Consider the following 27,161-nt stretch of genomic DNA (forward strand, 5'->3'; position numbering starts at 1 on the left):
AACAAAACGAGTATATTGTCATCTCATTGGCAAAACAAATGAATCATAGAAAAATATTTCATTCGTTTGAGCAAAATAGAATCTGTGTATCTTTACCATTTTTAAGACCAACATTTCAGAAAAAAAAAAAAAAAACAAAAGAAAAGAAAACATAGATGGGGTAGAGAGTGTGGCAATTGATTAATATTGTAAATAAAAAAGAAACTAGGACCTTAAAATGCAATGATTTAAGCATATATAGGAATAAATAATGATTTGGAACTCGTGAGCTTTTCTATTTATTCAAAAGAAACAGTGAATTTTCTTAGTTTTGCTCTGACCTTGCTGTCTCTAAAGAAAGATAGTGCAAAGAAATCTTAGTTTGGTTAATTAATATCTATTCTTTCTTTGAAAGTAACAACTGAAAAATAATAGGTGACTATGGTAATGATGACAATAATCATAATTTGGAAATTGGGGGATCCATAGCATAACATAAAAAAGAAGAAGACAATAATCCTAGTAAAGCTGCAGTTATTGAAGTAAATAAGACGGAAAATTTTAGAGTGCACATACTGGCTTGCTGATCAGAAAGCCGGAGAAGAGATTCCATAAGGCAAAGAAGGCTGACGAGAGGATGGATGCCACATTATAATTTGGGCTCACGCCAACACACATCATGCCAAAATATGTGAAGTAAAGAAATGTGAAATAGCTGAAGTACAAATACCAGAAAAACTTGGCTGCTGTCCACTCATAGCCAATCATGGCATACACGATCAAGCCATATGCCAGGGCTTGAGCAAGAACATAAGGTAGTTCAATAACAGCCTACAAGAAATTGAAATATTCAGGTTCATTGGTAGCTTAATTTCTTTAAGAACAATCAAGATTGTATCTTAAAAACCAGGATGTATATAATGATAGAGTCAAAACTTTAAACAAAACACACGTATCATCATGTCTAAATATTTAACGACATGCACAATTGAAAGGGTATGAATATGCAATGATAATTAAACTAAATTTTTATTATCAACCATGTACCTGTCCGAATGCATATGGTAAAGCAGAGTACATTCCTGCAGCTCTTTCTCTGTAAAAGACAGTTCGCTCAATTGACACTATCGGCTTGACTGTTGTTGCATTTTGTATTCCAAGAAACAAAGTAGCAGTATACATTGAACCCAAGGAATTTAGTAGATCTACTTGTGTGGTTCTGTAATCAAGATAAAAATAAAATTTATTTTTGCCTGCACCTCTAGTAGCAGTGATGCCCATAGGTAAGGATTCTGTAGATACCAATATTCATCCAATGGTTGTGTTATAAATTTTATATTTGTCTTTTTTGACACTGGAATGCCCCAACTAAATGATCTGAGTTGGTATTGCACCATACTAATACCAACTAGCAGTCAGCAACTAAATGGTTTTCGGGCAACTAAATGGTTTTTTTTTTCTTTATGATTTGCTACGTGAGGATCGGCTCAGGATCGGATCGGACTCGGCCGATCCGTATCGGTATCGGCCGATATTTCCTACTACGATATGAACTCATGAAAGGACAATAATTCAAGTACCTTTTTTTGCCAAGCTGCCAGAACATTGATCCCAAAAAAAGAGCAATCAAGACAGTGAAGAAGAAACGAATAGCCGTGTAAGAAGGATTTCTCCAGTATGACAATTGCAGCTTCCATAAACAAGCAATGCATTGCGTGAAGAAAGGTTGCGAGTACTGAGTCGGGAAGTAGAGGTCACTTGATTCTGGTGGTGGGACACTAAGATCCCTGATCAAAGCCTTGTTTTTACTGTAATAAAGAAATTGTATTTAAAAAAGAAAATATTCCTATTTATTTTTGAGCTGGGCCAATATTTAGAACAAATAAAAACAGAGAAAAGGGATTGAATCATGAGAGAATTGTTGCTCACTTGTATAAATCTGAGTTTTTGTATAATTGAGTGAAGTCAACCCCAAGAGCCTCCTCTTGAGTCCCTGAAGTCACCTCCAACATCCATGTTGCGGGATTATAGCCATATTTGATCTTTGGTACACCTGGAACCGCCTTATCAAATTGAAAGCAAACATAAGTGAGCGGGAATTTATATAAACCGGGTTCAAATAAGGAGGAACTTTGGGTTTCAGATTTGTTATTACCTCAAAGTATTCAATCAGTTCTGAAGAATTAACCCCCAACGGACCTACATAGATCTCTTCCCCTCCCCTTTTCAATAGGAAAAGCTGTAATTGATCATTAATAAAATTCATCGTCACATTAACGAATAATAGTTGTTGTAACTTGTAAACACCATAATTCGAACAAAAGATGATGTTGTACCTCATCGAAAGCTTCGAAGATGTCGATGCTAGGTTGGTGAATGGTGCAAACAACAGTCCTACCAGTGTTCACTGTATTCCTAACTGTTCTCATAACAATGGCCGCAGCACGAGCATCGAGTCCAGAAGTCGGTTCGTCCATGAAAATGATAGAAGGATTTGCTACAAGCTCAACTGCAATTGTTAGTCTCTTCCTTTGCTCAGTTGATAAACCATTTACACCAGGTAGTCCGACAAGTGAGTTTCTCAGGGGTTGGAGCTCAACAAGCTCCATAACTTCTTCAACAAACATCTGCATACAAAGATACATAATTGTAAGAAACTGAAACCAAACCTTCCAATTCCAAATGTTTCTTTTTAATGAAGTATCTCATGTATATGTTTCCTTCATAAATTTTATTCTTTTTTCTCTTCCCTCTAAACTCCAATATACATATTTAAAATAACTAGGGTTCATATCTACTATTGATATTTAGACATAGCTTAAAGCCTTTCAACCAACGAACAAATTGGCATTTTACGATACAAAAATCAAAACAAGCTATTTTAATTAGTATAAATATTTATTTACCTTTCTAGTCTCAGAATCAACATCTGGAGACAAACGAAGCCATGCGGAGAACACAAGGGACTCATAAACAGTCAATTGAGGGGAGTGGATGTCAAACTGCTCACAATACCCCGAAATGCGGGCAAAAGTCTCTTGTTTCTTTGGATAACCCGATATGCAGATAGATCCTTTGATGTATCCTCCAGTCTTCCTCCCGGCTAACACATCCATTAATGTTGTTTTACCAGCACCACTGACACCCATGAGTGCTGTAAGGACTCCTGGCCTGAAGGACCCACTTACGTTTTTTAAAAGGACCAAGCGGTCCTCATCCAGGCCTTGTGCTTTCATTTCCTACATATATTTAAGTGAAGCTCGAAAGGTCAAGGACTAAAAAGATCACACAATTGCAATTGATCACAGCTGAGACTAAAAGAATAATAAATTTAGTGAATGAAACATCAAAGAGGATATATCTTCCTTATAATTGTTTTGATTGGACATGCTTTCAAGCATACAGAACTGCATTTGGAATATGCATTATATTCTGGAAGAAGAATGCACAAAAAGAGATGCTGCTGTTCAAATGTTGTTTAGTACTATAGACAAGACACTCGAGCCTGTACACATACACACACATACCTGTGGCATGTCTACTGAGTACTTGATGTCATCAAAAGTGAGGGAGAGTGGTGTAAATGGAAGGACCATGCCTTTCTTTTCTGATCCAATAATCTCACGTGCAGATTTTGCCAGAGTGCTATTGTTTCTAATTGAACTGCCATGCCGGGAACTGCGATGTAGGGATGACGATCTCTTTGCTTTAGATGATCCTTCTAAAATCTCACCGGTTAGATTTGCATGCTTCTCTTTTAGCGTCTCTTCAGATACAGTAGGCTGGTCTTTGCCAGATGCTGCATTTAATTAAGGTACTTCATGCTTAACATTTGTTATAAAATGAATGATTTTAAAATTATCTGCTACAACTCCTTTTACCTTTTTTTTTTTAATTTTCTTTTTTTGGTGGTGTTTCTTCCCTTGTGAGAGGTCTCTATATAGGCAGCACTCTAATTTTATGCGGTCCAAAATTTCTGGATACCTTTTCCATTATGTTTACTGTTTAAAAGGTTAAAGAATTGAGTAATTATGAGAAGTAATACGCACGTTCGAGGAAGGTGACAGCAAGAGTATAGAGAAAATTGAAGAGAAGGGAGAACCCAATCAAGGCACCAAAGCCAATCCAGTACCATCGTGATTCAGCAAATATTCCACGGCTGTTCAAGAATGTTGTCCCAATTCTTTCTCCATTAACAATCTGGAAAAATCAAGGAGTACATATTAACTCGTTATTTTTCTGTTTGATTAAGGATGTGCACATGTTAGGAAAGATCTCTACCTAAAAATTGCAAAAGTAATGAGTTCAAGGGGATCATAATTACTATTGATTGAAGTTAATATTGATATTTTCAAAATTGCAATGTCAAGTGTCTGTTAATGTTTACATTGTCTTAATTATTCCATATTTTAATTCCAAGTAGATTACTTAGCCATGCATTTGGGTTTTTGGGGATATACCACATATCAATCAATGTACTTGTACCGCTTCACTGCACAGCTGTATGGGCAGGGGCGGAACTAGGAATCTTAAATTAAACCAGTAGCTGTGATGTCTTTACCTTGTCCCAACTGTGTCCCATAAACTCATTTACAGATACAGCATTTTGCACGTACATTAGTGGAGAGCACCAGTAGGCCCATATCCACCATTTCTTGATGCTATCTGTTAAACAGAAGTAAAAGTTGTTTGTAAACATATAACTGCGGGGAGTTCTGCCGGTGCTAAGATCAAAGCAAAAACATTTGCATTTGTACCTCTTGTAAGAATAAATCCACCCAAAACCATCATAAGTAACAGGGCAAACGATCCAAAAGTGTTTGCTATGACCATGCTTCTTGCTAATCCTCCCAAGAGTCGGAAAAGAGCACCGGCCATTTGGTGGGTTATAAGAAGAAGGATATATTGCTTAAAAAGCCTACAAAATGAGAAATTAAGATGAAAGTTAATTATCTAGTTGTTTTGATATTTGAAATTGAACTTGCTTAGAATAGACAGCTATAATCTCAATAAAATCAAGAAGATGAAAACAATTTCAGCCTGGTATTGAATTACAGTTTTATGTCATTTCTGGCCATTAACATGTACGAAAAATTTCAGTCATGATCAACACCTTCATCAATTCAAGTTGTTTTAATCAACCCTCCTCCTCGGCCCCCTCCCTTAAAAAAATGCTCATAAATAAAACATGTAAATTTCTTTTCAAAACTAGCAGAACATTTTACTTAGTTTTTTCATTAAATAGAAAACAATATTGATTAAAACATCTCAAGAAATGGTCGTTTATGAAGGAAAATCTAACATAACATTTTACTCAGTTTTTTCATTAAATAGAAAACAAAATTAATTATAACATCTCAAGAAATGGTTGTTTATGAGGGAAAATCTTGAAAGCAATTCATTTACAGGAGTAAAGGGCATCCGGTGGGCCTCCTAAGCATTTAAAAATTGAATCGATTGACAAATCCTCTCCTATATAATCCGTTAATCTGAATTATACCAAATTATCTTATAAACGTGAGACCTAGGACCAATTTTGGGCTGGCTCCTTTGGTTTGTAACACTTAAGTACAGGTATGAGGAGCTAAATGATTGGCCTCATGGTACTATCCATGTGCACAAGACAAGACGGTATTTCAATGAACTCAACTATTACAATTAATTAATTACTTTTGTATAGAAATCTAAGGTCGGACAAACTTGACATACAATGAGGTCTACTGTCAGCATATACATGCTCAAAGTGCAACAATAATGTATCTGGCAAAAAAGGTTTAACTACGTACCTTCCAACATTTGGATCAAGCCCCATGACATAGTATGTCATAAAAACCCAAATAAAAGATTCGACTAACGAAATGGGTATCTTGACGAACCACCCTGGCAAGGTGTATGTCCATGCAGGAAAGAAGAGGAGGTCGCGTTGCTTGAAGAAAACCGGCAGCTTCATGATTGTCATGGCCAATTCAGAAAATCCATTGAACATAATCGTAAATGCTCCGAAGAAAAGTGCACCAAGAAATTTGTTTCCATCGGTTGAAACATCGTGGTGCATCCTGGTGCGCAAGAAAGCCGTCATTGTAATGAATGCAATTATTGTCACCTGGAAAAAAACAAACAAATAAACAAACAAATATAATTAAAAAGGCATATCGATTGATGTAAACACTTTTTTCTTTTGAGAATACTTCTATCTCCGCATGGTGCTCAACCAACATAATGTACAGGGGAGCTCCTATGGCTATGTACTTGCGTGGCAAATTTCAGCTTACTGGCCTAAATTATAACCTTTTTGTGAATTTTAATACAACTTACTTGAGTACACTTGAAGATGTAGACAAAAGAATTTCTTTTTATCAACAGAAATTCCCTATCAATCTGAGCCTTCAATAACTCCTTCATGCTGACGCCATATTTCGATGTCGTCAGAGCTGCAGGGTGGCTCTGGCTCTTATCAAAAGGGACTGCTAGCTCATCCACCATGGCTCGACCAATATGGAAAGACTTGAAAGCCTCCGCAAACTTCTTCACAGGCACATATCGGTACGACTCATCACTCCGTGTCCAATATTGCTGTTGGTCCTTCCTTGATGTCACCTTAATTTGAATCAAAGTAGAATCATTGTTACATGGTTTGTACTGATTTGATAATAAAAACTTTAGATTTGATGAAAAACACATGCATTGCAACTAAAAATCCTGAATGTATTAATTTAGTCAAAGTGATTGTTTAAGCTTCGTACCTCTTGCAAGAAATCGGCAGCACCCTTTCTCTCAGGGCATTTGAACCCCATGGACTCAAAGAACTCAAGCACATTGCCGCGTGGGCCATGGTAAACAACCAGACCATCAGAAATAAGTATTATGTCGTCAAATAAATCGTATGTCTCTGGTGCCGGCTGGAGAAGTGAGATGACGGCAGTCCCTTGGAGGATGTGGATGGACTGCCTAATAGAGTTCACTATCTGGAACGTGGTTGAGCTGTCAAGCCCAGTTGATATCTCATCCATGAATAGAGCTCTTGCGGGACCCACTAGCATTTCACCTATACAAAAACCAGTATTATGTACCAATGATCGCTATCTTAGCAAATGATAAGACTTGAGATGTATAACAAATGAACACATTATTGCATTAATGAATAGATCGAGTTTTCTGGTGATCCACTAGCATCTGACCTCTAGAAAAGGGTTAAGATACCAGTATTTGTTGTCTCAGCAAATGATATTGATTTCAGATGTATATGAAATGAACACAATTATTGCGGAATATATTACCTGTTGTGACACGCTTCCTTTGTCCGCCAGAGATACCCCTAATCATATCATTTCCTACCATGATATCTGCACATATGTCCAGTCCTAATATCTGCAAAAGTATAAATAAAAAGTAAAGAAAAATTGACAATAGGAAAACAAAGAAATAACCTGGTTTTTCATTGCATTGATTCTGAAAAGGAACCCTTAATTTCCAATTAAAATTAAGTACCTTCATAATGTAATCTGTAACTACAGTGACTTCTTGGCCTCCCATTGCAATTGCCTGGCAATATATGGAAAATAGAAGTAAATAATGCAAAATTACCTTCTCTAATTGTAAAATCCATAAGTGTTATTTTCAATATATAATATGAGACAGTTTATTGGTTGTGCTTCTGGAACTGAATTCAACCTTCATGAGTAAATCAATGTCAGGGTCGGGCTTGATATTTGCTGCTTTCTCCCTTCTAGACAACTCAGTTAGCATATCTGAAATTGCATTGAGATATTGTTAAGCACTAATTTTCCAATTCAAGTTTGGTGATATCACAGGTAAGTAGTTAAGTTAAATTTGTGTTAGGATCCTCTTAAACACAAGACATATTATTGAAACTTTCATCGAACACCATGTGTGCATCAAAGACAACACATGGATATACATGAACAATAAAGGTGTATGCTGTTGTGGTTTAACAAAATCCAGTTTTGTCATCTTTACATATCACGTGCAGAGACTACACCATAGTTGTCCCCACTTAACGCGGAGGTTAAACCGAGATCTCTTTGCATCCCACGGAGGAAGGAACATCAAACCGGGAGCGAGGCGCCAAGGCTCCTTTTTATTTTATTTTGTCGCTGTTGGGCCAAACTTTTGGGCTGGCTCTAAGTCGGAAAAATACCCCACGATGAATCAGATCCAGTGAAGTAACCAACTTTTTGTGCCCGAGAGGGGAGCATATGGTACGGGTTGGTCCGTAATACGAATCAATATTTTTATTTTTAAAATTTTAACGGTCGATTCAAACTATTCAATATAATTTTCATTTGAATATATACTAGCATACTAAATTTTATATTTTTTAGAATTTGTTTATTATTTTTTTAAGATAGGTAGAAAATCACTTGATCTGAAAATGCTAGACCATCCAAAAATAGTGATTTTATACCTATCTTAACAAATAGTAAAAATATTCTAAAAAATATAAAATTTGATATATACATATTCGTATGAAAATCATGTTAAACGGTTTGAATCAGCGCCCGATAGGATTTTGAAAATGAAAATATTGATATGTATTATAGACCAAATCGCGATATGTGTATAGACTCACTCATTTTTATAACTTTTGTTATTGTTATGAAAGTTATTTTGTTTCATAGAATTTATACGTATTTATATATTTAAATTAAAGAATAATATTATATTTATTTAAAATGAGATTATTAAATGATAAATAATATTTTTTTTGTCAGATATAAAGTGTATAATATAGTTAATATTATGATGAGGAGGGTTCAAATGCCTCCATTTTTTGTACCTCCATCATGCCTCTATTTTTAAGAACTTTAATAACTCGAAATTTAAAACTTAAAAATCAAACTAAAACTATTGGATATGATCTATATCATTTTATCTATGCAGATGTAAAAAACTGTGATATTTCAACTTTATTTTAATTGTCACCAAGAGCTTGTAAAAACATACTTATGTGGATAATTTCTAGATGTTGATTTTTTAAATGATTGATTCACATTAAAACAAAATTGAAATGTTATATTTTTTTATAATCGCATCGAGGAAATAACATAAATCACGCCTAATGGTTTTATTTTGATGTTTATGATTTAAATTTTGATTTATTAACATTTTAAAAAATGGAGGTATGGTCAAAGCACAAAAAATGGAGGCATTTGAACCCTCCTCTATTATGATATCTTCAATTTGCACTAATTAATTCGACATTATTTCTTATTGAACTTTATTATACTAATTGTTTTTTTTTATTTATAATTTGAATTTAGAAGCAATTTATTTTAATATCATTCATAAATATGATTAAACAATTATTATTTTCATTGGTCTATTTCTTTTTATAAAATATGTTATTTTGTATGCAACGCACAAGTATAAACATATACATATAACTTCAAAGTTTTTGAAAAAAAAAAAATGAATGCCAATTCATGACTTTCCATTCTATGCAAAGCTTTTAAAAAATAACAAAAAGAGAGAGAGAGAGAGAGGATCTGAGACAGTAGCGCAGTTGTTCGATTATCCAAAAATTAAAAGTTCGAGTTAGGGGTGTAAACGGATCGGATACGAATTAGATAGTGGTAAAATCATATCCGTATTTATTTTTATTTTTCGGATACGGATACGGATTGGATATTTGACGAATACGTACGGATAGGGATGTCCATCAATATATACATAAATATTTTCATAATATATAATAAATTATATAGTATATGAGGAGGGATCAAGTTACAACAATTTTTGAGTTACAACAAGTTATCACAACTATTTTCTACATTTTCAAAGTCCAAATCGTTGATCCAAAACGTTAGATGTGATCTTTACAATAAAATGTGCTTGGAGACCAAATTTTACATTTTTTGAATTTTTTTTACTATTTATTAAGATGGGTACAAAATTCAATGGTCTAAATTTGACTAGTTTTTATACCCATCTTAATAAATAGTAAAAAAATTTCAAACAATATAAAATTTGGTCTCCAAGAATATTTTATTGTAGAGATCACATCTAATGATTTTGATCGACGATTTGGATTTTGAAAATGTAGAAAATAGTTGTGGTAACTTGATCTCTCCTCATAGTATATATCAACTATTCAAATACGGATAATGAAAATTCAAAAACATATTTGTATTCGTATCTACACGGATATTCAAATATCAGATAACCATATCTAATTTTTGGATACAGATCCGGATACGGTCAGATATTATTTGATCCGTTTGCTCCCCTAGTTCGAGTCCTTCTCACGATTCAACTACTTCGGTAAAGCTTTCAAAGAGAGAGAGGGAGAGAGAGGGTGGTACCGTATCTGGTACCGACTCCTTGGCACCGAGCAGAAAATGCAAGAGTTTCTCTGACAGTCAACTCTCCCAGGTGCAGATCATGTTGACTGATATAAGCAGCTGTTCTCTCTGGTACAAATTCATTCATTTCATGGCCGTTGTATGTCACATTTCCTAAAACCTGCATTGGTTTTACCAAATTTTGTATAAATACATGGATCGAAATGAATTTGGTTTTAAATTTGCAATGAACCAGTTAAGATGCTCTACCTTGAGATCTGAACCAAGCTTTCCAGCCAAGGCTAACAGTAAGGTAGTCTTACCAGCACCAGGGGGACCCAAGAGCAATGTCATCCTGTACACAATACTTGTTTTAATTCAAAAATATTAACATATTTAAGGAATTCATGAATTTTTTCTTACCTGCCGGGTTTAATGATACCACTAACATCATGCAAGATTGACATCTTTGTTTTCCTACTGGGTAGAATGTGGAGAGAATTTGCTATTGACTAAACAAATGAATTATAAGAAACGAGTTAGTCACCTAAATTAATACATTTTAAACAGAAAAATGTAAAATCCATTTTTTTTTATATTATTTGTTCTTTGGCGCACCTCAATCGTGTTCATGGTGGAATTGATAACAGTTGGCAACCCTCTGTTACCCATATAAGCCTCTGCTTCTATGTTCAAGTTCTCGTATCTCACTTCTATTGTTGGAAGCTCAATGCCCACTCTATTAAAAATAAAATAAGAAAAACATATATAAGTACCAAACATTATTTTATTTTATTTTATTTTATTACATTTTGTGTTTGGATTATTGGATGTTCACTGAATTAAGTTGTATATATGGAAATCAAATTTGTTGGGTTGGAAATGTATAAATGATCAATTATAAACTTCTTATCCATATAACTGTTTGATCAATTATATTGGTCAATTATACATCAATTAATTAAGAAGCAATTAATAAATTTCATAAATAAATGTTGAATACATTATGAATATTATCCTATAATTATTGGAGATTTTTGGTAGATTTATCTCTACAAAGAATAATTATATATTTGTTTTCTAATTAAATAAAATTTACATCTAAAACTTGAGCACATGCATTCAAAAGTATTAGCCAAATGCTGGTATTCAAATCTTTATGTATAGACATTCAGATAATTTAGTTTTGTTTAGTTCATACTTTTGCTATTTTTTAAATAAAGAATTATTATTATATTTTACAAATAAAGAAAAATTAATACTACATAAAAATATTCCGCTATTCGTTGAGAAAATTAATGTGCAGTTCCATTTTTCTAAGAAAAAAAATAACATTTTTAATTTTCTTAGAAAAAAAAATATCGAAAAGGTTTAAAAATTAAGAGTATAATTAAGATAGCTACAAAAGTGTCATTGTACAAACCTAAGAAGTAAGAATTATCAAAGAAACGTTTTTGGTATGACAAGTGTAGGAAATATAACTCGAGTGTTTTAATCCACCAAAATAAAAAAATTAAAATAAATATTTATTGAATTAAAGTAATTAAATCCATAAATATTCTAAAGTTACATTACCAAGTTTTTACAGACTAAGATAATACATAATAAAACATAATGAGAATTTAGTCCTTTTATTCAAACCTACTCCATTTACTTTACTACTGTCAAATATCAATATTGTTTTAAAATAATTTAGTGAATGAGACAATATTCGCGGGAGTAAAAGTGTTTTTTTTTTCCTGATCGTATTGTTGTGGATACTCATGTCAGTAATACATATACACTCAGAAATAATACGTTTTTGTCGGTATATCCTCGGCAATAATGTATACTTTTCTTTAACTAATTTAGGATATATATACGGATTTGGCTATGGTGCTATACGTAGCATAGAGGACCTCCATGTAACGGCTCAATATTTGAGTTTTCAAAATCCTAACGGTTGATCCGAACTGTTCAACATGATCTCCATATGAATATGTACTTGCAAATCAAATTTTACTTTTTTTAGAATTTTTTTACTATTTTTTCAGATAGGTAGAAAATCACTTGATCTGAATGGTATATAATTTTCAGATCAAGTGATTTCTACGTATCTAAAAAAATAGTAATTTTTTTTTAAAAAATGTAAAATTTTGTTTGCAAGTACATATTCATATGGAGATTATGTTGAACGGTTCGAATTGACCGTTAAGATTTTAAAAACTCAAAAATTGAACAATTGCATGAGGCCTTTATGCATGCTACGCATAGCATATATATTAGCATTTTTCTATATATACAACTGGACTTGACTTAATGAAGGATAAATGTGGCCCGGTGAAAGACAATATAACAAGTTCAATGGTTATGGCCAAAATACATGTGCAATTCCACATAAATTATCTCAATGCAAAATTTCAGAAACCGGTCAAAGCACGCTATCTGAATTCAACTTGAGTCACATCACATGACGTCTTTTGTTAATTTGACAGCTATTTGTGCAAAATATCAGAAACCGATCAAAGCACGCTATCTAAATTCAACTTGAGTCGCATGATTTTTGTTAACTTGACATCTATTTGTGTTATATAAGACACTTCTTGATCAGTACATAAGATAATAAAAATCCAAGTTCGAGAAGATAAAATGTGGAAAATTATAGAGCTAGCTACCGAAGTCATAACTGAATAGATAACTGATTGATTGATATAGGTACGTAGAAACATGTGTTGTCACTTTCTTGTCAATGTCAAAGATAAAATATTTCCATCATTAATTCAAAGTTGGACCAATATATATAAAATAATTAGTTCAAAATTTAAAGTTCTCCTAATATACAAAATAATTATGTATGAGTAAGGCTATGGTATTTTGCAATATATGTGTGGATCGTTATGTGCATTGGATTTATATTTCTGTCTTTAAAGTCTAAATAGTCAACCTGAACCGTTCAACGTTATTATCATGATGAAAATATATTTGGAGATCAAATTTTATAATTTTCAGAATTTTCTTACTATTTTTTTTTGGGTAGCTAGGTAGAAAATCACTACTTTCGGATGATCTAAAATTTTTAGATCAATTGATTTTCTAATTAATTGTCTAACAAAATAGTAAAAAAAAAAAAATCCAATCTTAAAAGCGCAAAAGTATATCTCATCTCATGCTAAATTTCCATGTTTAAATCATAATAATTAATTAGCGGCTAAAATCTTGAGTCAAACTTATGAATATATATAGATGATTTCGAGATTTTTTTTTAGTGACAAGGATAAGATACAAAAAGTGCTTTTAACAAAAAGCGTGATAGCCAATATAGATTAATTTGACATTTTTGAAAATTTCAAAAATAGTGTACGTGGAAATATGAATTTTCAAATTTCAAGATTAATTGTCAATTTTTAAAAGTATATATATTTTCAAGATTACTTGTCAAGTCTATCATTATCTATAGATCTCTATTCTTAAAAAAAAAAATGAATTAAAAAGTACAAAAATAGTGAGTTACTAAAAAAAAAGAAGAATGGACCAAAATATACTGAAATGATTAAAAAGAATAAGAAATTCAAAACGTACTAAAATAGCGACCTATTAAAATGAGCAAACCAAAATGTCGACTCAAGTTTACATTAATTAATGCTTTCAAAAACTCTTTAAGATATTTGTGAATGTAGGGGTGGCAAAAAAGTTCGTGGCTCGTGACTCGCACCTGATTCGTTTGCTATCAGCTCATTTGTTACTGGATCGAGCTGTTAACAAGCCAGCTTGCCACTAACTCGGTCCAGAATTAACGAGTTCAAGCTAGGGCAAAACTTGCTTGCCAGCTCGCGAGCTAGCTCGGCTAGGCATCAATTTGTGTTAATTTTATACTGTCTAGTTCGGTTCAGCTTGATCCAAAAAATTTATATAATTTATTTTCTTCTTAAAACAAGATCCAGTCAGACCCAACGAGCCAGCTTGTCAGCTCTCGAGCTAGCTTGGGCTGGCTTGTCATGAGTTCAAGCTGAGATTTTAGCTCAGATGCCTTACGTCCAGCTCGGTCCAGTTCAAGCCAGGACCTAGCTCGGACCGAGCCAACTTGTTGACACCTCTATGAACCAACCAAAAGGCCGATTTTTATTAATAGAAAAAATAATAATAAAATATCAAAATAGGATGAAGTAGGATTTGATGAAATCTTAAAATACAAGAAGAACATGATGGTTTATCCCGTCTCATGTTCAGCTATTTCTATCCTTCATCCGCAAAATCGTTAACTAAAAAAAAAAAGAAACCTAAACGGGATAAATCAAGACTTTTCAAAAAAAAAAATTGAATTTTTTTTTGAATAATTCATCATCAGCAAAAAGTTATTGAATATAATTAAACATGCAAAAAAAAAAAAATTAAAGTTCTGTCCCGTCCCGTCCATTTTTTTTTTTTTTTTTAGAATTAACAAGTTTGTGTAATTAAAAAGAGAATTAGTTGGCCGTAATGGTTTTCCGACGGACGGAATAAACTATTCATTTCTTCCTATATTTCAAAATTTTGTCCAATCCTAATTCTATTTTAATATTATATTTATTTATTTTCTATTAATAAAAAAACGGACAAAAAGGCGCTCCTTGGTAGAGTTGGGTATTAATTTGTCTGTTTCACGAGCTTGAGTTACAGACCAAAACTCTGTTTATCCTCGCGGATATTGTGCCATTCTTATACTCTTTTAAGCCATAACAAGACCACTTACCGATTAATGCGGTCTTTGAGCTTGAGCAAGAACCTCTCATTGTCCTCCTCGGCAACCCTAACGAGCCGTTCAAGCAACGCCTTCTTCTCATGTTCTCCAAGGTTCTCCACATCGACCTCATTGATCTTTCCAGAGGCTGACGCCAGTATTCCACGCCTAACACGGTTGTATGTCGGTAGTTTTTCCAATGCTGCCCACCGTAAAGCCTCCTCGTCATCCTCCTCCCGTGACGACCTCGAGAACACGTCACCTGTTTGTGGCCATATTGAGCTGGTTTGACTCAAGCTGCCAATCTTCGATAACCCCTCCCCGGATGTAGGATTCATTGCACTCTATCTCTAGCTTCCACTTTGAAGCTTTGAGTGCGTATAATATATGTACTATTGGGAGGGATGAGCAATTTGTGTGCGTATATTTGACCTTAATATAGTGATGACAGTGAACATGGAAATACACACAAGAAACAGAAATGTGAGATAGGGAGAGACTGTACTTGAGGCAAACCGCCAATTTAATTCTAAGGTGCTTTTCATTGACTGGCAATTATGATAGGCTACATGGAAAATTTTGAGAAAAAATGTGTGGTAATAGAAATAATTGAACTGTAGATTTTATTCTATTTACACATTTATGTATATCGGTCATGGTGTTTTTTGACATCTTCTCATGATCAGGACTTTTCAAAGCGTGTATATCGGTCATGGTGTTGGAGTCTTGTATTAATGTTTACAAGGCAAATAGTGTTTTAAATTCTGATTGATTAATTAGTTAATTAAAATGGTTAATTGAAAAAATATCGGTCATAAAAAAAAATAGAGGCATGGTGGGCATTTGAAGCCTCCTCTTCTTATATTAAGCACGTAGATATCATGATCCGCCTAACGACTGTGAATAAAAGATGAAATTTCAGATTTAATATCAGCCTTCTGATAAAATAGTTTTCCTTTTTTAAATTCAGATTTAATATCAGTCTTAATTTATTTGAATACGTTAGTCAGAAATCTATTTAGTCTACCTTCTTTTGGTCATGATTCTTATCATTTTTTAAATATCATTTAAGAAATTTTTTAATTGATTGATAATTGATTTGTCATGTCTTCATTTCTTTTCAGTTTTATATCATATAAGGAATGTTATTTGTATGACAACAAATGCATATAAATAATAAGGAGATGAGGATAATCCTTATAACAATAACAATAAGGAGCATGATAATTGTACTCCAAACAAAATCTCCGAGCACGACCCCTAAGTAGTTTAACCAAAAAAACTTTCAATGTTGTATAACTTCTATTTCCAACGCTAATATCCAAACATTTAAAACTGATCTATTTATAACATTTTAAAATGTTACTCGCAAGCATTTAAATCTCTATATGAAATCATTTAAATTCTAAATTTAGATAGTTGTAACTCCTAACTATTTTTGTTTTTAAGTCAAAGAGGAAATATTTCTTTCACTCACTTTTTTTTCTTTTTATTAATTCATTCTCATCTATGTTTCTAACGATCCATGATAAATTTTGTGAATTTAAAAATACGAATATTTTTTATTCGATTTTTTCTTTCAAATGAGATTCATGAAGAATAACTTTTGAGTTATATTTGTGTTGTCTTTTTTTTTTACCACTTTAAATCAATGTGACTTTCAGTTTTTTTTTTGTATTTTTGTATTTTGCTTCAAAACAATTTAAACTTTTGTAATTCAAATCTTTTGTATAGACCTCATATACAAGTGTATAAACCCCATTAATAACACTTTAAATCTCTAGAATAAATCATATAAATCTCATGTACAAAGAAGTTAAACCTCAATAGTAAAACTTCAAAGCATATAAAACTAAACAATAATGCTGCATATACAAAGTTAATTTATATACAAAGCATATAAATCTCAAGTACAAAGCCTTGAAAATTTTAATAGTTGTAGATTGAGATTTAAAAACGTAAGAATTTAAAGTGCTCATGAGTTCTACTTTAAAAAAAAAACAAATAACTTCAAAATTACTCAAAAATATTTTTTCATGGATCTTATTTGAAAGATAAAATCGAATAGAAAACGTTCATATTTTTAGATTCGTAAAATTCATCACGGATCGTCGAGAAAATGGATTAGAATGATAAAAAAAATAAAAAAAATAGTGGGTGAGAAATATATTTCATTTTTTGGCTTGAAGACAAAAGTAGTTAAGAGTTAAAATTATCTAAAAATGCTCTCAGATAGAAGTTTAAATGCTTGCGAGTAATATTTTAAAATGATATAAACATAGCTTTATATGTTTATATATTAGCACTGGAAATGGAAGTTAATTAGACAACATTGGAAGGTTTTTTCTGTTAAACTATTTGAGGGACGCGCTTGGCTATGATGGATTGGGGAACTAGAACATTTCTCTAACAATAATCATAACATAACAACAAAATGTATCATAATTTAACAACAACAAATAATGCAACTTATTTTGATGATATTTTTTTTTCTTATTTTTCCGTTAAGCAACATAACAAAAAAAAAAATGGTATTCGTTTTAAAAAAAAAATGGTATTCGTTTTTCAGTCGTTCAATCTCAATTTTTTAGTTCTGCATATGGATTTGCTGAAATTTGAATTACTTGAAGAGAAATCATAACAAAAGGCTACAACGGATCAAATTAAATGCAGTTTGTAATTTGGTTGAGTTTAACGATATCAAGTGAAGAGTAAGGCTTGGGTGCTATAGATAGCATAAGGTCTTCCGTGCTATATATGGTCTAAATAACTCGGTAAATTAGTTATATAATGAACTTGTAGAATGCTAATTTTTACTATTTTTGAATTTTTTTTTACTATTTTTTACGATTTATGATGACAATTTTCTTTTATTTTAAGTCATTTTTGCCATCTTTCATAAATAATAAAAAATAGTAAATTTTTTCAAAAATAATAAGTATTCTACAAATTTATTATATAACTAATTTACTGAACTACTTAGTTCAAAATTTATAAACCTTATGCTATCCATAATACCTGAGCCTTACTCCCAAGTGAATATATAATTGAAATAGCTAGTAAAAAAATATAAGAACCAAAAAAAAAAAAAAAAAATCTGTTTTGGCATCTTCTCATTAGGACTTTCAAAGCATGTATATCGGTCATGATGTTGGAGTCTTTGTAGTAATGTTTACAAGGAAAATAGTGTTTTCAATTCTGATTGATTAATTAGTTAATTAAAATGAGTTGCGGGTCAAACTTGCGCACAGATCATTATCTAATAATAAATGAGTCATACATTGACCTCAAATATATATCCTGCATAAGGAGATATGCATAATATTTTAGTGGCATTAACGGTACAAATATAAACATTCTATACCATAATAATTATAACTTCAATATATTATTTTTTAGAAGTATATATAAGTGTCAATATATGAGTAATTTTGTGAATATTATGGGAGTCAATTTTTTTTTTTTTCAAAAAACATAAAATAATACTAAAACAATATAGCTTAATTATGGGTTCACAGTAGGGATGAAAACGGTATGGATAATATCCGATCCGTATTCAAAAATTTAGATGTGGATATCCGATATCCGAATATTTGTCTTGATTGATTTGCAGATTTGTTGTGTAAAAAAATAAAATAAAAAAAATATATTAAGATTTTAACAAATCAAGATAAAAAAAATATATTAAGATTTTAACAAATCAAGATAAAAAAAATAAAATCTAGTCGTGCACATAAGGCAAGACAAATTTGAATTTTCTTAAATGTGCAAACAGGTGCAGAAAACCATAAACTTTTAAACGAGTATAGGACACTACATAAAATGTTATTATGAAACTTTAAATCTAAGAGTTAACAAGAAAGAATAGTAATTCAATATAATTAAATAAATAAGAAAAATAGCACAAATAATTGTTTCACTAAACTGTGGAAACCTCTTATTGAGATCCAGCACCATAAAAAGCCACACAGATCCCACCTCAAACTCCTCGTGCTTTCTTTTATTTGTGGACCCCACCCCATTAAAATCCCTTCTCTCTCTCCTTTTGTTATTCCTTCCAGAAGCACCCTAAATCCCCACTCAAAACCTTTTTTCTTCTATTTCACCTACAATCAGGTCCCACCCCTAATTAAACCCATCTTCCTCTTCTTTTCCTCGCCGTGATTTTTAGAACTCGGACCGTAAATATTATATACGGTTCAGAATTTTAATTCCGGATCGTATATATTCTGTACGGTTTGGACAAAAATAAAAATCTTGCTAAACCGTGATTATTTATATTAAATTTTTTTTTTGGATAAAAATAAAAATCACGTTAGAGTAGCCAACCTCTATATATATATATATATATATATATATGAATATAGATTTACCACCATCTGCTCCGTTTTCACTCCTAGATAACAGACCTCTGTTTCGACCAGTGTTTTAAAATGCGGTTTTGTTCATGCATGCAGAAGGCCACTGCATACCGCATATGCGGTATGCGGACGCATATGCGGATTTTCATGCGGATTTTAAAATAAAAATTCACGTATATATATGTATCATATTCATATATTTGAATTTATTTTCACATAATAACATAACCAACAATATTTTTTTGACTTTTTTAATATAAATTTTAATTAAAATACAATCAAATTATCAAAACCGCATGAAAAAATTGCATGACCGCATATTTCAGTCCGCATGGCCGCATATTCAGACCGCATGGCCGCATTTTTAATCCGCATGACCGCATATGCGACTGCATGGTTAAAACCGCATGAGCATTCTGAACACGGCTGCCGACCGCATACGCATATGCGGCCCATGCGGCCGCATTTTAAAACACTGGTTTCGACAAGTTACATTCGCTCCAGGTAAATATTGAACAATTAAATCAGCCGCACAGAATTCTACAAATAAAGTGTCGCGCAAGATGTTGAATTCCAACAAATGGGATTACAGGAGCTTCTAGATGTTTCTCCCTTGATACTTTTCTCACTTTTGACTTTGAATTCCAACAAATGGGATTACAGGAGCTTCTAGATATTTCTCCCTTAATACTTTTCTCACTTATGATTTTCCTCATCAGTACTTGCGTATCTAAAAATTACGGAATAATCTAACAATTTTTCACAAAATTTCGGTGTCTTGACTTCAAATTCAAATTCTACTTCTCACAAATTTACCCAAGAAATCTCGAACTGGTAATAAATTGTCTAGAGCGGTTAATAATTGATCAATAGTATTCAAGCACCTTTATTAACCATTTTGTTAGGATTTAACAGGAATTTAATTCAAAAAATGAAACAGAATCAGGATTCCGGCCAAAATGAAGCTAGGGGTGCAAACGGATTGGATATGAATCAAATAGTGGTAAAATCATATCCGTATCCATTTTTATTATTCGGATAGGAATACGGATCAGATATTTAACGGATACGTATGGATACGGATCGGATATCAGATATATGTAAATATATACATAAATGTTATCATATTAAATTATATGGTATATATTTACTATTCGAATACGGATAATTAAAATTCAAAATCATATCCGAATCTATATCCGCATGAATATTCAGACATTGAATATCTGTATTATCCGACCCGTTTGCTGCTTGACTATTCTTATTTCAACCACATGTCTATATATATTTTTTTTTTTAAATTCGACTACCAAGTTATATTAATAGAGATGTGTTTAATACAACAATTTCCTAAAAAATTATGACTCTCACAGGTTACATCTACCCATTATCCCTACAACACTTACAACACCACTACTCCGTCGTCCCCTACAACACTTCAACCATAAATCAGTCTCCTCTTCAATAATCAAATCCAATCTTCGCGGCGGCAATCTTTTACCTCTGAAAACAAACTCTTTTCGCTGTTTCCAGATCCCCAGAGCACCCCCATAAAGTATGGGGCCCAAGTCCTCTTGTCTCCTTGCATGGTTGACTTGTAATGCCTCCAAGATGCATCCCATATGCATGCCTAAAATTACGTACGACATTTGCATTTGGAAAATTCTCACTTCCCGTTTCCATTAGTAATTACCCTCAGTCAAGTCAAGTGTGACTACCTTAGTCAAATAACTATTAAAAACAAAACCTAATTAAGATTAATTTGTTGTTATGCCTAAAGTATAACAACTATTTATGACCGTTATTTAGAATATATGGACTTGGTCGGATCAGACCGAATAAAAAATTAAAAATACAATAAAATAAGAGTAAGGCTACGGTGCTATGGGTTCTAAAAAATTATGCATCATTCAGATATTTGATTTTCTACCTATTTAAAAAAATAGTGAAAGATTTCTAAAAAAGTGTAAAATTTGGTCTCCAAACACATTAATAACGCATAATTTGTTATAAATCTTGATTAAGAATTAAATTAAATTTACCCTAGATTCTTAATTACAAAAATTCAGCAAACAAAGATTAGACCTTCCCACTGAAAGTGCGAATATTTGTTTACTTGGCATTGAAAAAAAAAATCTCACGCATGATCAAATGGCTAAAAGGGGAATTCACTACGAGCTGCTGTGTGTTCTCTGCACTACATGTGCTTGTGAAACTGCTAACCACTAACTTTTTGAGTGTGCTTATGCAAGGTCTGTTTGGAACCGATTGTCTAATCGCTTGGGATATAGACTAATGGTGTTAGGAGATTCTATTTAGCCTGTCCATCAGGGACAGTTTGGTCAAATTGGTCAGCTCCAAAGGATTGCACAAATAGCTTGTGCAACAACAGTTAGATACAGAGAGACGTAGAGGAAAATTAATTGGTAAATTGGGACCGAACAGTGAATTGAATTGAGACAATAATTGATGAGTAATACCCTCAGCATTCACCCAAAATTAATTATGCGTGTAAAAATAACTGACACTAACATCAAATCGAAAGTTCAATTGTTAAACCACCATCTCAATTGTGAATCTTAAATCGAACAAATATATTAAAAACTTTTACAATCAATTAGAGAACTGCACAAAACCTTGATCATGGTAATGTAGAAAAGAAATGTGGTTCAAAATGAATTGTCTTGATTCCATTATTCTCTTGAGCCTATATAGACGTTACATTTTCGTTCAACACTCTCAACTATTCTATAATTCCCATCTTACCAAACGGTCCCTATAGTTCCATATAATGCATAAACATACATAAATCTCAACACTCCCCCTCAAGATGGACAAAAGATATCAATCAAGTCCATCTTGTCACAGAACCTATCTAAATCTATTGAACTAAGTCCTTTGGTGAGGCAGTCAGCTACTTTATCTCCAGTAGCTATATGACTCAGCTCTAATAGTCCACTTTCTAGCTTTTCCTTTATGAAGAATCTATCTATCTCCACATGCTTGGTTCTGTCGTGTTGTAATGCTGATTGCTGACTTGCTATCGCACCACAATTTCATTTGAGCTTCATGATTCACCTTGAGCTCTTTCAACAACCTCTTCAGCCACACCATCTCAGCAACTCCCAATACTATAGCCCTGTACTCAGCTTCTGTTGTTGATCTCGCAACAATTGGCTGCTTTTTGCTCTTTCAAGAGACCAAGTTGCCCCCTATGAATATGCAATAGCCAGCTGTGAACCTCCTGTCATCTTGGCAACTGGCCCAGTCAGAGTCATAGTAGCCCTCAATGTTTATGTGTCAATTCTGCCTGAAAATCAAGCTCTCAACACTGCGTCCATATGGCCCTTCCTAGGGTCATGCATGTAGCGGCTCACCACGCTCACTACAAATGAGATATCGGGACGTGTATGTGTCAAATAGATCAATCTGCCTACCAGTCTCTGGTACCTCTCACAATCAACCTGTTCTCCTGCCTTTGCACTAATCTTGGTCTTCACATCAATTGGAGAAACTGCAGGCTTGCACCCCAACATGCCTGTCTCAGTGAGTAAGTCTAGGACATACTTCCTTTGAGATAGAACAATTCATTCTGCTCCACGAGCCACCTCAATCCCAAGAAAGTACCTAAGCTGTCCCAGATCCTTCATCTCGAATTCCTTCCCCAATCTTGCCTTCAACTGTGCAATCTCCCTCTCATCATCTCCGGTAATGATCATATCATCGACATACATAACCAGTATAGTAATGTGACGACCATGTTGTCTAGTAAACACTGTGTGATCAGCATTAATCTGCTGATAGCCCATGTCTACCATAGCCTTCCTGAACCTATCAAACCAGGCCCGGGGAGATTGCTTCAACCCATAAAGTGACTTCTTGAGCCTGCACACCTTACCCACTGTCTAGTTCATGCCAAACCCTGATGGAATCTCCATATACACTTCCTCTAACAAGTCACCATGAAGAAATGTATTCTTCACGTCGAGTTGGTGTAACTTCCATCCTCCATTTGCTGCCATGGAAACCAGTGTCCTCACTGTGCTCATCTTTGCCACAGGTGTAAAGGTCTTATCATAGTTGATGCCATAGGTTTACCTGTACCCCTTCGCTACCAACCTCGCCTTGTAGCGCTCAACCATACCCTCTGAATTCTGTTTCATTATAAAGACCCACTTGCATTCAACAACCTTCTTGCCTGATGGTAGTGACACAAGCTCCCAGGTTCTGTTCTTCTCAAGGGCCTCAAGCTTTTCTTGCATGGCTGCTTTCCATTTTGGGTTTCCCTTAGAAACCTTCCAACATTTAGGGATAGAGACAGTATCTAATGATGCAATGAATTCTCCATGTACAAGTGATATGTGTGAGTAAGAGACAAAGTGGGCAATGTCATGTGGAAAACCATATCGGTCAGGAGGAATACCTGCATTCTCACGAGGAGTCCTCTTTACCGATAGGGGTGTGGGAGGAGTAGAGAGAAGAATCATATCACCTGTGTATTATGGGTCTGAGATGGATGGTGAAGGTGTCTCAAGAGTCGGAATAGGCAGGGACAAGGGACTTGGCACAAATGCCCTATTGGTGTACTCGGTCGCATTGTCAGACCTCAATACCTTCACAACTGCCCTGTATTGAGTCTGAACCTCTTTATGAAAGTCTTTGAAACAAGCGAACACATCACTCTTGTTTTTAATGAGGTAAATCCAAGTCACACGAGAAAAACAATCAATAAAATAAACAAAGTATCTAAATCCATTCACAGTAGTTGTGGGACAAGGTCCCCAGACATCAGTGTGAATCAAATCAAAGATACAAGTACTCATATTACCAGAGCTAGCATAAGAGCTCCTGGTAAGTTTACCCAACTCACAAGCATGACAAACAAGTTTATCTTTATTCTCTTTTTCAAATAAAATGGGATACAAACGACTCAAAAGGCTAAAAGAAGGGTGGCCCAAACGCCTGTAGTGGAGTAGCAACAAGTCTTCCATACTACTCCCAACTCCTCCAGTCTTCTTCACTATTGATAAGAGAGTCGAGTCCATACTCTCCCTATCCATGTACCACAGCCCGTTATGCCAACTTCCAGTCCTAAGTCTCCTGCCGGTCCCCTTCTCTTGGAAGATCACCTTAGGAATATCAAACACAACAACACAATTTAGTTGTGATATAATAGCACTTATGGATAAGAGATTCATGGGAAAGGAAGGAGCATGCAATACATTAGACAAAGTCAAAGTGTTGGTACATTTTACAGTACCCTTACCAACTACAGGCTGAGCCGTACCATCTGCGATCTGAATGCTCTCTGGGACTGCTAGGCGAGTATAGGAAGAAAACTCCCCAACAGTACCAGTCACATGACTAGACGCACCAGAGTCAACTATCCAATCTGGTGATCCCGTGATGGGTATGGAGGCTAGAGCAAGGGTATCATGAGTACCTGTAGCTGTGTGAGCAAGAGAAGCAAAGTTACCCCTTGAGACAGTAGAGGTTGATGTATCATCCCTCACGCTATTCACATTACCTATCGGCTTCTGTCTGTTCCTGAGTCCCTGAGAATAGGCCTCCACGAGTGCCTGATTCTCCTCTGTAAGGTCCCCACCAACTTCTTCTTCCTCCTCTATAACCATCAGATATGCCCGGTTGCCTCCTCTTCCACCTCTCTGACCTCCATGGCCATGACCACGACTCCCAGATTGCCCCCTCCCACCTGTATCTCTCTCCTTTGGTGGCTTAGGGCAAGCCTGCTTCAGGTGACCTACCTCACCACAGTTGTAGCACTGTCGAGTCTCACCTCTGTACCCTGTGTTATCTGAGTTGGAGACTGCTAGTGCTGACCTCACTCCTGGCGGTCCTCCTGTTCCAGCCTTTAGCCTCATCCGGCTCTCCTCCTGTATCATGGCTGATACTGCCTCCGCAAGCAAGGGAATCCTGTTCCCGCCCACCCTCGACTCAAATACTGGCACATGCTTGAGGAACAACATAGTCCTATCCTCCATGGATGCCTCTCTCTCAGAACACGTAGGGTGTGGGCAACATGGTCGGACCCTGAAGTGATCATGCCCTAACCATAAGCGCTCTAACTCTATGGCATATTCCTGCACGATCTTCGCTCTTTGTACCACATCCGAGATCTCCCCTTAATCTGGTACACCCTCATGATATTTCGGTGTCTTGGCTTCAAATTCAAATTCTTGTTTACCCAAGAAATCTTCAACTTATCATAATTTTTTTTCTAGAACCGAATGATAAAATAATTGAATATATAGTATATATTCAAGCACCTTTATTAACCATTTTGTTAGGATTTAACATGAATTTAATTCAAAAAATGAAACAGAATTTGACTCTTCTTATTTCAACCATATGCCTAAAATTATGACATTTGCATTTGGAAATTTCTCACTTCCGGGCCGTTTCCTTTTGTAATTATCCCAAGTACACCCGCAAGTTTGACTAGCTTACTTGTCAATTAACTATTAAAAACAAAAGCTAGCTTACTTTTGTTTGTTTCCGCTGTATTCAAACATCTCGACTCACAATTTTTGTTTGTTTTCTTTCTATTAAAATATTGAATAATTATTTGAGAAAAAACTTGAAAAAAAATTGAATAAGGTCACAAAAAGTCAGTACGGACTCCAACATTTGAGGTCACATAGTGCAACTGTGGAAGAAATGGAATTGTCTAGAAAAAATGATTTTTTGGTTTATTTTTTTAAACAAATGTTCGAAAAAAAAAATTCGGCAATACACGCTCATTTGTTTTTTTTTTTAAATAAATTAAATGCAAATTGTTTAAGATGGGGGAATTATAAGCTAGGAATTCTGCAAAGGGTTGGCAGATAGCCCTATAATATAATTGTTGAAACGTGCATATTAAAAACACTAATAAATGTTCCAGTACAATAATATAAATAAAATACAACTACAAGCACTAATTATTGCTATAAATTATCACAACAATTCAACAAATCAAAAGGTTTAAATTAATCCATCATAATTTTCACACTCAGGGGACCATCATCTACTAGTTTATCTCTTTTGGAAGTTGAATTTCTGGATGGAGAAGCCAAAGAGAAAAGCAAAGAGCACGGCAAATGCCAGCACGATAACAGCAACAACCGGTAGGAAGTCATGCTTGAATCCAAAGTATGAATCCACATAATCCTTCACAGTTTGATGATCAGCACCATCGTCCATCTTGTCAGTGATGTCTCCATACTGCGACACTACCAATCCATATAAGGTCCACCCCACGGGAGTTATATAGTAATACCATATCCACCATCCCGGTATTTGCTGAAAACAAAACGAGTATATTGTCATCTCATTGGCAAAAAAAATGAATCATAGCAAAATATTTTTATTTGTTTGAGCAAAATAGAATCTGTGTATCTTTACTATTTTTAAGACCAACATTTCAGAAAAATAAATATAAAAAAAAGAGAAAAGAAACAGAGATGGGGTAGAGGTTGTGGCAATTGTTTAATATTGTAAGTGAAAAACTACAAGGACGTTAAAATGCAATGATTTAAGCATATATTGGAATAAATAATGATTTCGAACTGTGAATTTTGTTAGTATTGCTCTGATCCTAGCTCTCTCTAAAGAAAGATAGTGGGTGTGTTCATAATATTCCACTAGATCTCAGATGTTGTTGTGCAAAGAAATCTTAGTTTGGTTAATTAATATCTACTCTTTCTTTGAAAGTAACAACTGCAGAATAATATGTGACGATGGGAATGATGACAATGATCATAATTTGGAAATTGGGGGATCCATAGTGAAGATGCAGTTATTGTAAGTAAATAAGACAGACAA

The 27,161-nt window shown here is 34.0% G+C and overlaps 2 protein-coding genes and 1 long non-coding RNA gene across 8 annotated transcripts in view; 1 reads left to right on the forward strand and 2 right to left on the reverse strand.

Annotated features, from left to right (window-relative positions):
- Positions 1 to 27,161, reverse strand: part of LOC144562782 (ABC transporter G family member 36-like) — an 83,435-nt gene that overhangs the window by 445 nt on the left and 55,829 nt on the right. For 4 of the 6 annotated variants that reach the window (XM_078312059.1, XM_078312060.1, XM_078312065.1 and 1 more), the window contains one exon: positions 26,200 to 26,639. In XM_078312059.1, the coding sequence (XP_078168185.1) occupies positions 26,373 to 26,639 (267 nt within the window). In that variant the 3' untranslated portion in view covers positions 26,200 to 26,372. Of the gene's footprint in view, positions 1 to 555; positions 811 to 1,026; positions 1,199 to 1,559; positions 1,788 to 1,908; positions 2,043 to 2,134; positions 2,219 to 2,315; positions 2,607 to 2,885; positions 3,219 to 3,506; positions 3,779 to 4,028; positions 4,180 to 4,540; positions 4,645 to 4,736; positions 4,898 to 5,765; positions 6,083 to 6,294; positions 6,577 to 6,722; positions 7,025 to 7,256; positions 7,348 to 7,467; positions 7,522 to 7,650; positions 7,728 to 10,301; positions 10,462 to 10,550; positions 10,636 to 10,703; positions 10,793 to 10,898; positions 11,020 to 14,988; positions 15,375 to 26,199; positions 26,640 to 27,161 lie in introns of those variants that run through there. The other 2 variants (XM_078312062.1, XM_078312063.1) reach the window with 2 other exon arrangements.
- Positions 2 to 27,124, forward strand: LOC144562788 (uncharacterized). Its single transcript, XR_013514208.1, has 2 exons — positions 2 to 307; positions 26,922 to 27,124. It is a non-coding gene; the product is annotated as an uncharacterized LOC144562788 (long non-coding RNA).
- LOC144563418 (uncharacterized) lies at positions 24,244 to 25,278 on the reverse strand. Its single transcript, XM_078312891.1, has 2 exons — positions 24,604 to 25,278; positions 24,244 to 24,466 (listed from the first exon to the last, which is right to left on the reverse strand). Exons 1-2 carry the CDS (start codon positions 25,238 to 25,240, stop codon positions 24,429 to 24,431), a joined length of 675 nt encoding a protein of 224 aa, XP_078169017.1. The 5' UTR covers positions 25,241 to 25,278; the 3' UTR covers positions 24,244 to 24,428.

This window comes from Carex rostrata, chromosome 12 (genome assembly GCF_964058835.1).
Source record: "Carex rostrata chromosome 12, lpCarRost1.2, whole genome shotgun sequence".
NCBI classification, from domain to species: Eukaryota; Viridiplantae; Streptophyta; class Magnoliopsida; order Poales; family Cyperaceae; genus Carex; species Carex rostrata.

Coding starts and splice junctions, on each gene's coding strand:
- LOC144563418 (XM_078312891.1), bottom strand. CDS start 25,240: ATGATACAGGAGGAGAGCCGGATGAGGCTAAAGGCTGGAACAGGAGGA. Junction 24,467..24,603: donor TACGGCTCAGCCTGTAGTTG/GTAAGGGTACTG, acceptor GATATTCCTAAG/GTGATCTTCCAAGAGAAGGG.